General features: G+C 42.9%; 1 protein-coding gene across 4 annotated transcripts in view; it reads left to right on the top strand.

The window, feature by feature from the left end:
• Positions 1–14,354, top strand: part of GATAD2B (GATA zinc finger domain containing 2B) — an 84,334-nt gene extending 69,980 nt beyond the window's left edge. For 3 of the 4 annotated variants that reach the window (XM_082613177.1, XM_082613179.1, XM_082613178.1), the window contains 9 exons: positions 3,882–4,011; positions 4,685–4,816; positions 5,129–5,257; positions 5,713–5,883; positions 6,574–6,889; positions 7,907–8,109; positions 9,039–9,149; positions 9,307–9,424; positions 10,078–14,354. In XM_082613177.1, coding sequence (XP_082469303.1) covers positions 3,882–4,011; positions 4,685–4,816; positions 5,129–5,257; positions 5,713–5,883; positions 6,574–6,889; positions 7,907–8,109; positions 9,039–9,149; positions 9,307–9,424; positions 10,078–10,211 — 1,444 coding nt within the window. In that variant the 3' untranslated portion in view covers positions 10,212–14,354. The remainder of the gene's footprint in view (positions 1–3,881; positions 4,012–4,684; positions 4,817–5,128; positions 5,258–5,712; positions 5,884–6,573; positions 6,890–7,906; positions 8,110–9,038; positions 9,150–9,306; positions 9,425–10,077) is intronic. The other variant, XM_082613180.1, reaches the window with a different exon arrangement.
• The last annotated feature ends 127 nt before the right edge of the window (positions 14,355–14,481 follow it).

The following is a 14,481-nucleotide window of genomic DNA, read 5'->3' as shown; positions in this document are numbered from 1 at the left end:
AGGGTAGTTTTCATGTTAAAGCTTCTTGAATGAAGACGTATCTGTGCTATCTGGCTTGACCGTGAATTCCTCTTATTTCTGGATGAAACTAGGTGCCTCCAAAAATTATTACCCTTAAGATAAAGTGGCCATTTCTGGATAAAGGAGGCACTAAGAGTTGATACCCCAATTAGAAGCGAGTTAATATACACTTTCACTCTAATCTTATGGCCATTTTAGGAGGGAAGAACAGTCTTTTCTTCAGATCATCCCAAGAGTTTTAGGGATGTGTTTATTATGGAGACCCAGCTTTTATTACATCAAAGAGCATGGGCCTGTCTTTTGTTATGTCAACAAGGAACTTTATGTGCTAATCCTCTACATTCTTACTTCATGTGTGCCACATTCCCCAAGCCCCATATGTGCATACACATTCATTTATATGAGTACACTCATGCTTGTGCTGTTTCTCTCTTTCTCATACATAAACACAGCACACAAGCACATGTTTTCACAGGTCTTGGTCAAGGTTGAGTACTTGGAACTGTGGAGAACACAATATAAAGAGGTACCTAGAACTGGCTGAGGTTAGAGTCTACCTGAACAGTGAATCATAGTATAGACAACCCTAGTTTTAAGAACATTCAGTTTATTCATGGTTCAGAAACACCTGATAGACATGAGAATTACCCTTCACTGTTCAGTTGCCCTCCCGTTGACCTTGCTGACTTTGTCCTATGACTGATCTAAAGCAAGATCCTTAAGAAGCTGGACTGATGCAGAAAGAAGAAAAAAGGAAGGAATGGTTTACAATCTTACTTGGGTTTCTTTCTCTACCTTTTAATATTTACTTATTAGTATTGTCCCAGAATTATTTTTTTAAACCACACCCAGTAGGGGAACATTGTTCTTGGTAACAGCATTAAAACCCTTAGGAAACTTCAGGTAAGTTCTCTAGTGGTTGTGGAAGAAGAGAAAAATTCTTGGGAGCTATACATAGTATCGGCAGAGTATTATGAAAGTAGATTAATCCTTAGATCCTTTCAGAAAAAAAGTGGGTGAATGAGATAATGCACCTGAGTAACCCACTTGCCCCATAATCACCCTTAACCTTCTGGGGCAAATGACTAATCCTACTTCACTGGGGACAATGAAGAGGAGAAATGTTAGGTGGATTCCTTACATGCACATTGGAACTGAAAATGTGTTTTTCATAGAAACATTGTTACACATTTTGATAAGATCTCAGTTCTGTTGGAATTACAGTGTATCACAGATAAATTCTGTATTGAAGAGTACCCTGAAAACTCTACCAGTGTGTTTAATTTTATTAGAGGAATGAACTTTTGAAACTTGATTCTTTGGAAACTGGGAACTGTTTTTAATGGTCTCCAGGAAAAGAGGCTTGATGTAAACCATCTAGATCCCCATTCTGCGTGAAAAAATAGGCCTATCTACCCTGTCGTTCTTCTTCCCTTTCACCAGACCAGATATACTGACAGCTATTTCCACTTAGTCTCAAGCTTATTGTAAGAATGAACTAGACAGATAGATTGCTCAGCATGGAGAACAATGGTTTATTTGATATGGATAAAAAAGGAGGAGGGAATTGGAATTTAAAAGCAGAAAGAAGGAAAGGCTCTTGACGTGATAGCCATAATTGCCTAAATATCTTTTTTTTGCCATCAGTTGGGCAAGTTATGATATCTGTGAAATAAGATATGCATGAAACCAACACTGCTTATGTTTTGGAATGCTGTCGAGACGTGGCAGTTTTCTTTCTGGTTTTGTTTTTACTACCTGGATAAGGATTAGGAGTTTTCTAGATTCTGGGAATCTGCCAGTCTGAGTCACAAAATGATGTCAGCAGTAAGTCTGGCTTTTAATATTATCTAATTGGTAGGGTTTCATACTTAAGAACACCAAATATTGTAAATCGTATATGTGTTTGGGAAAGTAGCAAAATAATTTGTCCCCGGAAAAGCTTAATAAATGAGGCCAGAATTCAAGGTCAAAAGTTAAAAAAAAAAAAAAAATTGAGGAATGAAACTTGACTTGGGCTTTGCCTTACCTGTGCTTTCTATCTAATGTGAGTCTGATTATATCTGGGAATAAAATATCATTTAGTGTTTTCTCAGATACAACTTCCTTATAAATGTCGCTCAGTTCCAAAATCTCCATGTAGGAATGTCTCTGCTTGTCCTGTTACTGGACAGTTCTTAAGCAGTAGGTGGCACTCATCTGAGCAAGGAAGAATTCCTTAGGTTAGAAATAATCTGTGAGGTGTGTATCCAGCCAGGACCAGGATGGAAAGAGTTCTGACTGTCGATGTAAGCATTGGGGAATCATGTAGAAGAAGCAGAAATCTACCAGACCTCAAAAGTTGTTCACTGATGTTCTTGTTAGGGATGGGGAAGGGGGAGCATGAAGGAATATAGAAATGACAAGTAAAAATTCAGACTCTTCATTTAGGCCTGACCATTACTCCAGGAACTTGGGGTTAGAGAGTGGAAGGTTCTTTTCTCCTCTTTTTCTGTAAGCCTACGTTCTCAGCTTGCTGTGTCTGTGAGCAGTGGTTATAGAGCGATCCAGACAAACTTAATAGTTCCCAAGATGGTCATTATTATCACTGTCTCCCTACTTTATTTCCTCAGCTAAATTTGGTTGTTTTAGTAACTCAGTTTTACCCTCTTGAGGAATTGAATGCCTATCCCAACCATCCAGGGTGCCTTGTTCAAAAGGCATCCTAGTCCCAACAGTACCTGAGACAACAGGCCCTGAGAAATGGTCAGAGGCTCTCAGGACTATAAAGACCTGTGGCTATAAAAGGTTTGAGTTACCTGTTTAAATAAGATCTAAGAACACATTGTTTTAGACCTACATACTCCTGACTACACTATAGATCTCAAAGAAGTAGGGTCAGCGAAGATAACTCTGAGTTAAGAAATCAGAGGAGAGTTAAGAGGATATGGTCGCTGACTTGGGAACCTACGGCAATTAGAATTTGCAGGATTCTTGTTATCCAGGTCTTACGCAGTGAGTGCCATTTCTCATGATTTTAGAGGGACAAGATGCTCTTAAGGCTTGCCCCAGGAAGACCAAAACCAGAGTTGTCTAATAAATAGGATTGGCCATAAGGCATAGCCAGTGTGGAAGATTTAGATTTCAAAGTCATTTCTAGACAGTTTCTTTCTGAGGGAAGATGCTAAGTAGAACTCGCAGGTAGATGCAAGTCCCATATATTTAATTCTGGAGTTTCAGTCCTCCAGAAGGCTGTAGACATTTATACTTAGCACTGTCCATTCTCTCAAGCCATTGACAACAGTACCTTCTTCTGGCCTTAACTCTTGACAGGATAGACTGTCAAAGGAGTTGTCACGTAACCTCCTTTCTTGTAAATCATCAGATAGGCAGGACCATGTTATCAGTATGGGTTGCCTCCTTAGCAATGTGTCATCTGTATCTGGGGTGGACAAGTAGGCTCTACTGCCTTTGTCTTTCTTCCCCTGTGAAGCTAACCATTTCCTTCTTGACCTTCTCTGTAACTAACAAGACAACCCAAAAGGAGACTGAGATATAAGGAAAACATTTGGAATTTTGATTAAAATCAGTGTGATAAAAACACTCATCTCTTTTTCCCATTCCTAAAGCCAGTCATTGTCTTTCTGTCTGCATCTTCTGTAAGGAATTTAGATGGGAAAAATACTTTTGCTGAGGTTTTGTCATCACTTACATCTTGGTGTCTATTTTATCCTTTAATTTGGATGTCTGTGTCTTTCCTTGGGTGAATCAGGACAGACTTAAGTTCCCTTGAATTTCTTTGGTCAGTGTAGAAAAGTTTTCTGAACTTTACTATGAACTTTCACTGTTTGAAGTACCTTAATTTTTCTTCTCTTGTCTAGTGAGCCAGACCGAGGAAGGCTTACTCCCTCCCCAGACATCATTGTTCTGTCTGATAATGAGGCTTCCAGTCCCCGTTCCAGCTCCCGAATGGAAGAAAGACTCAAAGCAGCCAACCTAGAGATGTTTAAGGTAAAGAAAAGAAAGATTCCTTTCTTCATTTCTTGCTTCTACTATTCTCTTTAATTCCCTGAGAGTCCCATTTCTGGTTTTTTAGTGTTTACTTTTTGGATCTAAAAACTACCCATTGATGAAACTCTTCATATGTGATTCTCAACCTCAAGGGTGTGCCCTTCTAGAGGGAACTATTAGAATCAAGTGGAGAAGAGAGTTTGAAAACGCATATTCAATATAATTTATCTTTGGAAAATGAAAACTTAATAAGTCATGTAAAGTAAACTCTTAGCTAGAAGGATACATTCTATACTCTATCCTGAGTCTCAGAATATAGAGGAATTCCTAAGTTTTCATGTATTTCTGGAGGAAACATGGCTTTAAAAGATTGAGAAACATTATTTTAAAGGAAAGCAATATCTCCCTTTGGCTGTTCTTCTATTTTGCCAGGAATCTGGTTAATTAGCATTTATATGTGGTCTCTTCTTTCATTCTGTATGCAGTTTTTGAGTACCTACTGAATACCAGGCACTGTGCCAGACTGTGTGCTAGGGACACAAAGATAACAATTCCATTGCCCCTTGTGCTTCTTGTGGAAGGTGGAGGTTTGGGACCTAAAAGAAGAGATCATCTTGCAGGAAAGGACTCTGAGTAACTGCTACCATAGCTGATAGTCTCCATGTTTCCTCAGGGGAAAGGCATTGAGGAACGGCAGCAGCTCATCAAGCAGCTGAGAGATGAGCTGAGATTGGAAGAAGCCCGACTGGTGCTGTTAAAGAAACTGAGACAGAGTCAGCTACAGAAAGAGAATGTCGTCCAGAAGGTACTGTGCCCGAGAAATAAGGGACTAGCAGGAAGCAAAGAAAAACTGGTTTGAGAACGGGCTACCCCAGGTAGATTCAGCTGGGTGGCTCATTCTTCTCTGGTTCCATGGTTTTTAGTCTCTGGGAATAGTGACTTTTTAAAAAATCTTGGGCCTTAATCAAGAAAACAGTGATTCTGTTTTTCTTATTTTCCCTTCTGGCCAACAGGAGCTTCAGACTGACAAGGAGTTTTGAAAGTCTAGAAGTGTACCAAATTTCTGCCTCTGATTATTAGCCTTTTCCACTGTCTCATTTTCTCTTCTCTCTCCCAGACTCCAGTTGTACAGAATGCAGCATCTATTGTTCAGCCATCTCCTGCCCATGTGGGACAGCAAGGCCTCTCCAAGCTTCCATCCCGGCCTGGGGCCCAAGGGGTTGAACAGAATTTGAGGACATTGCAGGTATGTGACCCATAGTGTGATCTTAGTTTCAGGGGGCCCTGTTATCCTGTCTCTGTTTTGGGGCTTTTGTAAGATCATAGAAGAACCTGGCCTTGAAAGAGGTGTTATTACCATAGATAGTCCTGTTGGCCCTTAATGGCATGATTTAGTCGGCAGTAGAAGGATGAATAACTAATCTTCCCACTGTAGTCTTTCTTCTCCAGAGGTTTCCAGCTTAGCCCTTTTCCATAGAGGGTTAAATAGTTTATACCAAAGAAGCCAGGGCATTCCTAACCACTAATCAGGTTTTATAGTGATGGTAGATTTATCCCCATAGATCCTTAGACAAAATTACCAAGTCTGACTATGTTTCTGTGTTTCCACTTAGCTATGTATTATAGGCAGTGTTTTCTCTTTGGCAGTTTGTGAAGTGTTTTACCGCTATGACTATATCTTTTCCTCTCCTTCCCCTTCAGGGTCACAGTGTTATCCGTTCAGCGACCAATACCACCCTCCCACACATGTTAATGTCTCAACGTGTGATTGCGCCAAACCCAGCCCAGCTACAGGGTCAGCGGGGCCCACCTAAGCCTGGCCTTGTACGCACCACAACACCCAATATGAATCCCGCCATCAATTACCAGCCGGTAAGAGGGAGCCCTCATGGGGAAACAGAGAAATCTTTTATTTGCTTTCCCTGTTGAAAGGACCATAGATTTTAAGTTTTGGGACACTGCGAAACTCTAGGACAACAAAGGTAATTTTGGTGGGTTGACAGTGGTCCCAAAAGTGGAAACACTGAGGAATTATTTAGTAGTAGAGAAGAAATGTTATATGCAGCAGAGCAGCAGTAAGCTAAAATCTGCCTAGAAGAAAGAGATAGAGGGATCTAAGGAATAAGAAGCATAAAGGATGTATGACAAAGCATCCCAAATCTTTATTTTTCTCTTAGCAGTTTTATTTTTATTTACTTATTTGGTTGCACTGGGTCTTAGTTGCAGCAGGCGGGCTCCTTAGTTGCTGCATGCATGTGGGATCTAGTTCCCTGACCAGGGATCGAACCGGGGCCCCCTGCATTGGGAGCACGGAGTCTTAACCACTGTGCCACCAGAGAAGTCTCTCTCTCAGCAGTTTTAGTTCATAGCCACTATCATTCTCCTTTCTTACGTGCCAGAGTCCTTTTTCAGTGGAGAAGTTGGACGCCTCATGTCTTTTTCTGAGTTTGGGGGAAGCTAAGTAGTTCAGACTAGGATCAGATAGTGTTCTCTGCCACGAAAGTAAGCATTGGTTCTTCCTCCCACATACCATCACTGACCTCTATACTCAATCTGTTTCAGCAGTCAAGTTCTTCTGTTCCCTGTCAGCGTACAACATCCTCTGCCATCTATATGAACCTTGCTTCCCATATTCAGCCAGGGAGCGTGAACAGGGTGTCCTCGCCACTTCCTAGTCCCAGCGCCATGACCGATGCTGCCAACTCACAGGCTGCAGCCAAATTGGCTCTTCGCAAACAGCTGGAAAAGACACTCCTGGAGATTCCACCCCCTAAACCACCTGCTCCCTTGCTTCATTTCCTGCCTAGTGCAGCCAATAGTGAGTTCATCTACATGGTAGGCTTGGAAGAAGTCGTACAGAGTGTCATCGACAGCCAAGGTAAGGCTGTTTGTTGGTCAGTCTTTTTATCTAAACAAGAAGTTGCCAAACCTGATTGATATGGGCAGAGTATCGCATAGTGCTGTGTAATATTAAATAATCTCTCTTTACTATTGCCAAACCACCTCCTGTCTCTGATTCGGAGACTGTTTAGGAGCAGCGTATCAAAAAGCTTTTTGTGTGTCTGTGTATCTTAGACTTAATATTTTTGTTGTGTATTTTGTATATCTTGTCTGTTTTTTGCAGTATATCGTTAGCTCTTCTAAATGTGCCTACCGTGATGCATGCATAATTTGAAGCCTAGAACACTTACTTTTAATGTTAGTGTGTATGTGGCATTGTACTTGCATTATTACATTCAGTCCCTGCTGTTTGAGTGCTTTTAGTTGAGAAAATAGACTGATAAAGATAACTAGGACCACGTAAAAGCTGTGAACCAACACTGAACTATAAAGTATTAATAACATCACACAGTCTATTCTGACAAAAGTTATTAAGCCTGAATTTCTAAACATAAGGACTTAGGGGAACACCTGAGGAAAGTGCCTAAAGGGCTCAGTATTGGCTATAAATAGATCACAAAGTGAATAATTCAGACACTGGTAGGTAAAAATTATGAATGTATATGATAGAGATAAGTGTAGTCTGAGGTAAAGAGATGCTAAGAAGCAGAAGTACCGGCTGAATTAGGTGGAGCCCTTTGACTGAATTGACACACATTTTCTTCTCAGTGTAGTGTAATAGGAAATCAGACAACTTGGGTTCTTGTCCCAGCTTTGTCATTTGGAGCTATGTTTCTTAGACTTAGTTTCCTCATTTGTAAATGGGGATGGTACTGTCTGATTCCCTAAGGTGATGTTGTTGCAATCGAATGAAATAAAAGTATTTTATAAATTACAGAGGCTCTTTCTTAATTCAGCAGCGTAAACTCCTGGAAAAAGATCATCTGATGAAGAGAAACAGAGGAGATACAGAGGAAATGTGAAACCACTGATTATTCTTTTTGTTGGCATCTAGGGAAAAGCTGTGCCTCACTTCTGCGGGTTGAACCCTTTGTTTGTGCCCAGTGCCGCACAGATTTCACCCCTCACTGGAAGCAAGAAAAGAATGGTAAGATTCTATGTGAGCAATGTATGACCTCCAACCAGAAGAAGGCTCTAAAGGCAGAACACACCAACCGACTGAAAAATGCTTTTGTTAAAGCCCTACAGCAGGAACAGGTAAGAATTCTGACTACTTCTCACCAGCCACCTGCCCAGGTTTGGTTTTCCCAAAAGACAGTTCTTTCTAGTTTAGAGGAGTTGTCTCTGTGATCCCCACAGTCCAGGTGATCTAGGTTTCTGAATCTAAGTTCCTAGAACCTAGAGGTCTGGGTTCCCTTTTTTTTCTTCTTACCATTCTGCCTTTCCCATTTCCATTTGACTGTTTCTGATAGGGTAAGAGCATTAATGACATATGGCTGAGCTTAAGGGAAAGGGACAAAAGGCTTGAGACTCTTGGCTTTCCCTGGTAGTACTAAATAATTCCTTTATTCTTGATTTCATTTCCTTAAACAAATGGATTTTGGTGAGAGGGATTTATATTTGTACTAGAAATCTCTTTGAGAGAAGTAATTATCTGCAGTCCATATTTGACAAAGAAATGACAAAGGAAAGGGTAGATTATAAAGTAGCCCAATGAAGATTAGTGGTTGCTAGAGTGTGTGAACTCTCATATAGTATTAATACAATGAGAATATCTTGGAGTGGGGAAGATGTGTTGGGAAGCTCAGATTCTTTTCCACCCCACCACCCATCAGACCCCTTTGGGTAGCATCATGGGTCTCCTGGAAAATGGGTAGACGAGTCAAAAAATAAAACTTAGTAACTCATCAGCCTTAATTAATTACATTAGTCAGCTCATCGCCAACACCCAGATCTCTCCAGCCAACTTCTGAGAGCCAGCTTTCTTGGAGAGAGGGATTCCTAATCATTGAAGTGTGTAGGTTACTTGTACCCAGAGATCTTAGTGCACCTACCCCACCAAACTCTTTTGCCTTTTCCATATCCCTCCAACTAGCTGGCAACATTAGAGATAAGAAGACCTCTAGGTTTTCTGGTTAGGAAATTGGGTGCTGTCCTGCCCAACTTGACCTGATGACTCCCAACAGGAAATTGAACAGCGATTACAGCAGCAGGCAGCACTCTCCCCCACTACGGCTCCAGCTGTGTCCAGTGTCAGTAAACAAGAGACCATAATGAGACATCATACGCTTCGACAGGTGAGGATTTCTCTTGAGGTTTTGTCAGCCATTTATCTCAATTTGTCCTTTCTTCTGCAGAAAATCATACTGCTTTTCTGTACTCCCATATCCTTACCTCCCCCTTACACCTTCCATCATGGTAAAGTTATGATCGCTTGTCTCCTCATCATTGCAGGCTCCACAGCCCCAAAGCAGTCTCCAGCGTGGTATACCCACATCTGCCCGTTCCATGCTTTCCAACTTTGCACAGGCACCCCAGCTGTCTGTGCCAGGTGGCCTCCTTGGTATGCCAGGTAAGAAGGGTTGATCTGAGAACTTTTCTCAGGGATTGACTAATTAGTATGCAATTCTTTAGCAGCCCCTTTAGGTGAATTGTTCTTTCTTTTGTTTTCTGCTCTTTCTTTAGGCCCTACTCCCTTCACTCTTGTTATTTGGCAAAGGTTTGCTAAATCCATATTACATGCTAGGCACAGTACACTAGGGTTTTAGTGGTGAAAATGACACAGTCCTGTCTAGTGTGCCCTCTTAGTGGGCATGTGGTTATTGATCTCTTTTGGCCAGAATAGCAGGGTTAACTGTCCTGATCCAGTTTGAATGACCCAGGGATGCTTCTTTACAGTCAGCAGGCCCAAAACCAAAGCAGATTCAGTAATTCCCTCTTGGACTTGATTATTTTCCTCTCACCACTGTTTTCTTTGACTCTTCTATACCATCAGGATTATGTTTATTATTCCTGGTAGGATTGAAGTTTTGGAAAGACCTCTCCTAAAGCTTGGGAGCAGGGTGGGTAGTTGCTGCTGAAATAAAGCTTAACTGAGCCTGCAAAGATGTAGACAACTTCTAATGTTTCCTCTGCATCTCCACCACTGCAGCCCCAGGGTAGTGCAGAAGAAGGTGTCATTTCCTCTTTTAATACCTGCGCTCCACTTTTGTCTCCTGGGTCTAGGTGTCAACATTGCATACTTGAACACTGGTATTGGAGGACACAAAGCCCCCAGTCTGGCAGACCGACAGCGGGAATACCTTTTAGACATGATCCCTCCCCGGTCTATATCGCAGTCCATCAGTGGACAGAAATAACGCCTGTTCCACTTGTGCTGCCCCAACCTTGTATCCTTTACTCCTCTCCTCTCCCATTGCCCCCAACTTCCGTCGCATGCAGTGCCTGTACTGGTGCCTACCATACACGGAAAACAAAACAGAAAAACAGAAGACAAACAGTAGAAATCAACAAGAAAACACACGCCCTGCCCCGCCACCTCCCCTTTATTTCACACTGCTGCGATCTGTTCTTCTGCCACTTTCTCTCTTCAGTTTTCTATAACAGTGAGGTGGATCTTTGCCTCTGATAGAGGTCAGAATGAGGTCCTGGGGAGAAATCCAAGCCCTCTGACGTGTGTTTCTAAAGTTTGTTTTTATGCTTTAATTATTATTATCATTTCTAATGATGTTGTGTGTCGTCCCTTTGTTCAGTGGACGGTTAAACCTTCTTATTTTCCCCCCAATATTTTTTTTTCTCTTTCCTCTCTTTTTTTTTTTTGGTAAACACAAATGATATTCAGTTAAGTGATAGGAGCATTGCAGTAGGGTCCCCAACTGCCAAGTAGGACATGACTGGGAGTGTTAGGGGCAGAAATTTTTAATGCACTTAACCCCAGGGTCGGGGAGGTGGTGGCGTCAAACAAGGAGGAATAGCACACCTGCTGTGGGGTGTCTCTGAGCTGCACAGTTCTGGAGGCAGTGTTGAGTATTGAAGTTGGGCTCTAAGAATGAGGGGAAAGAGCCTGGAAGGAGAAGCTTTAAAACTTAACCACCCTAGAATTGACCCGTAAAGAAGGGGGAGAAAGGGGCGTGGCAATGAGCATAATGTTGAGCCAAGGAGGACTGAGACCAGGTCCTGGCCTTCTGGATGCTGCGGGAGTGCGACTGGTCTCCTGACCCCAGTGGAGACACAGAAGTCTGTTCCAGGCCAACTAGCCCCAAATTATATCATCTTATTTTCTTTGTAAAATTCTCCCCCATCCCTCTCTCTTTCTTTTCTTTTCTTTTCTTTTTTTAAATCCTAATCTGCCCTTGGTAACCACAGCCCCATCTGTAATATATAGGAGTGGCTATTCCTAGCCTGATTTTGCTGGGTGTCCTGGGCATTGGATGGACGTGAGTGAGTGAAATGTCAAAGGGAGGAAATAGAGGGAGAAAGAAAGAGGGGTTTCCCTCCCAACAGTTGCGACTTCCCCATTTGTCTCTTTACCCTCTGAGCGCCAGGAGATGAGGGTGAGGGCACCTAACAGATTGGAGCACTGCCCTGACCCTGCTGCACTAACTGCAGAGCCAACCGCTCAAAGCCAGACGGTTCATGTCAAAACCAGTCCTGGACTTGTGCTATACGAGTACTTGTTGTCTCTTTTCTCCCCAGAATTCTATAAATTTTGCTTTTTTGTTTGTTTTTACTTTTTTCTTAAGTGCTACTAATGTAGAGAATGAATTGAATTGTGCAATGTTGCTGTTCTGGGGATTGGGGAGATTAGCATCCCATTTGCCCCTACTGTGGGGGAAGGGGGAGGGGACCAGGCTGTTTTTGAGGTAAGGGAAGCCCCTTAAAGGTAGAGGTTCCTGCTCTCCTCATAGTGTATGCCCACCTGCCTCTCCAGCCGTAGAAGCTGCCAGAGTTCAAGGAAGGGATACTCTCAGCAAAGAGGTATGAAGAGAGGAGTTTAACATTTTACCCTTGAAAGCCACCTGGGGAAGTTCCCCCACTTTTATTTTTTAAATTAAATAATTTTTTAAAGTAAGAAGGCACTTTTAAAATTAACACACACACAAACTGCACATCCTCCCCATAAAGTTTGGGGAGGGGATGGGAGAAGGAGCTGGAATCAGGCTCAGTTCCCCCCACACTGGCCTCTACTCCCCATACTCCAGAGCCACTGTGGGTGATTATACTGGCCCTACGGGCCTTCCTGGCTTTTTTTCTTTCCTCCCTTCCCCCAAATTCATTGAGCACTTAATAAAGGAGCAGAGATGCAGCCTGTGTCTGGGCTCCCCCAGTGGTGAAATGATCTGGAAGCTAGACGCTAGTAACAGGTAGTGATGGGGTCGTTTCGAGTATTTTTCTGGGGAATGTGGAACCCCTGACTGTAAGTGGTGGGAGAGGGAGGGGGGTTAGTGGAACTGGGTCTGGGATTATTTTAAAATTATATATATATATATAAAGATATATTCTTACATCTCTCCTTTGCCCTCTGTGCTTTGAAAGCACTGGATAAATCGTTTGGTTTTGCTTTTCCCTCTTCCACGAAATTGGAAGCTTTTTTAAGAATATTTTCCCTGCAAGTCATCTTGCCTTGTGGCATGTCTGTCTAGCTTCTCCCCCGCCCCACCCCCCATGATGAAGTGCCATTTCTGTTAAGTCTCCCCTCCCCCAGCTCAGAGGTGCTCAGAGGTACGAGGTACCCAAGTTTGTCAATTGAGATTAAAAGTAAGGAACAGAGAATGTGCAATACCGTCTGGCTGGGGGGTGTCCCTGCCCTGAGCTGAGTCCCTTCCCTGGGAGCCAGGCCACCTTTGAATGGGGTTTGGAAGTAATATGTGTCGAGAATGGGGGATGATGGGGAAGGAAAGCCTGTAGTCGAGTGCCTGCCAAGGTGCTGAGGCGATAGGGGAGAGGATGGAGTCTGCCCTGTTTCTATCCCCTCAGGGTCAGTTACACAGAGGCTGCTTGTTGACTAGTATAGCTCCGTGACCCTTTGCTCAATCGCTGAGGTTTGATTTCTTACCCTCTCTTCTCCCCGTTTTCATACCCTTCCCAGGGATTAGTGACAGGGGTGAGGTGTTCCCCTAATCATGGTAAAGTATTAGCCTTCCACCTCCTCCCTTTCCTCCCTCTCCCCCGTCCTTCTGTTTTCCTCATTTCTCTACTTTTTCATCACTGATTGCCTTGTGTCCCTCCAAGTCTATTGTTGCTGTCCATCCCAGGCCTTGGGCCCCATAGACACTAAACCTCATGCCCTAAAGATAGGAGGAAAGACCCTCTGTTCAGAGTTATTTTACCCCTGGAGCACTGAAGCTCAGGGTGATACTAGAGTGAGGATCCCACCAGTTTTGCCTGGCTTCCTCCATCCCTAGAGGCTTTAAAAGTAGTAGTAGTTTATGGACAGTGGCTTACTCTCTAGAAGCCTGATATGGGTGGATAAGCAGTAAGGCTTGGGTAAAACTGAGGCACAGAGGTCCTTATTTGTCTTCTTTTTTCTTTTTCTTTTTCTTTTTTTTTTTTTTTTTTTTGTCATTTGACCACAGCATCTGGACTTCTTTCATCCCTGGAATAAGTACTTTTTCCACATTTTTTGGATGTATGTATGGTAGACAATTTTTTTTTTTTAAGACACAGAGATAAATGTTTTCCTGCTTTGGTTACCTTTCCTTTCCCCTTTAAAAGGAATTAGCTATAGAACTGCTTTGTAAAGATGCTTCTTGATATTTTACTTTTGTTCCTTTTCCCCAACCACTCCCTTTTCTCCCCACTTCTCCAGAAGGCATAACCTTCTCTCCACACCCGACACCCCAGTCCTAGGCTCCCTTCCCCTCCAACAAGACCTTCATTAGCTTATGATATTTGCTGCCGAGATGTTATAACAAGGACTCATTCGTGTATATAAGCTATTTCTTGATCCATTTAAAAGGAATTGTACATTGTGTAGAAAAAAAAAAAAACTGAAAAAGAGAAAAAAAAGCCCTAGCCATGGATATTGTGAAACTGTGTTATGTCATTTTGTAATGTGCCCGTTTGTGTATGATCCGTGCAAAAGGGTTTCTGGGGAAGGGGAGGGGGTAGGGAGGCAGGGCTGTGGAGGGTGGGTAGGGGAGTGGGCCGGGCCCAGCACACTGAGACTGGCAGCTGCTCCAACCCCATCCCTCCTTAGAGATGCCACCTCCCCCACCACCCACCCCTAATTTGTGCCTTGCCTCCCCACCCTGGAGTAGTCCCTCCGGGTCACCAGCACTGCCTTGGCAGAGCCCACTCCCTACCCTAACCTGCCCACCCTCCCTACCCCCCAGCATTAGGTTGATACTGTGGGGAAGTGCTGGGGGTTGGGAGGTAGCCGAGGAATGGGGCAGTTCCCGGGGGCATTGAAACCAAGTATTATTATGAATTGTAATTGTATTTGCACTGTTTTTTTTCCTCTGATTGCATCAGCATATATACAATATACCTATATAACAAAATTCAGTGTCAAGCTTTCTTATGCAAGGGATTTCCACCAACCCCCAGAAAGAACCTAGTTTCATGGGCCTTTGAGGGTGGATTGTCATGGGATGATAGAAATGATTTTACCAAGTCATCCTAAGAAAG

The sequence above is a fragment of the Mesoplodon mirus genome (genome assembly GCF_964341445.2).
Source record: "Mesoplodon mirus genome assembly, chromosome: 3".
Taxonomy (NCBI): Eukaryota; Metazoa; Chordata; class Mammalia; order Artiodactyla; family Ziphiidae; genus Mesoplodon; species Mesoplodon mirus.
The sequence above is the reverse complement of the archived record's forward strand: the minus strand, read 5'-3'. Positions and strand labels throughout refer to the sequence as shown.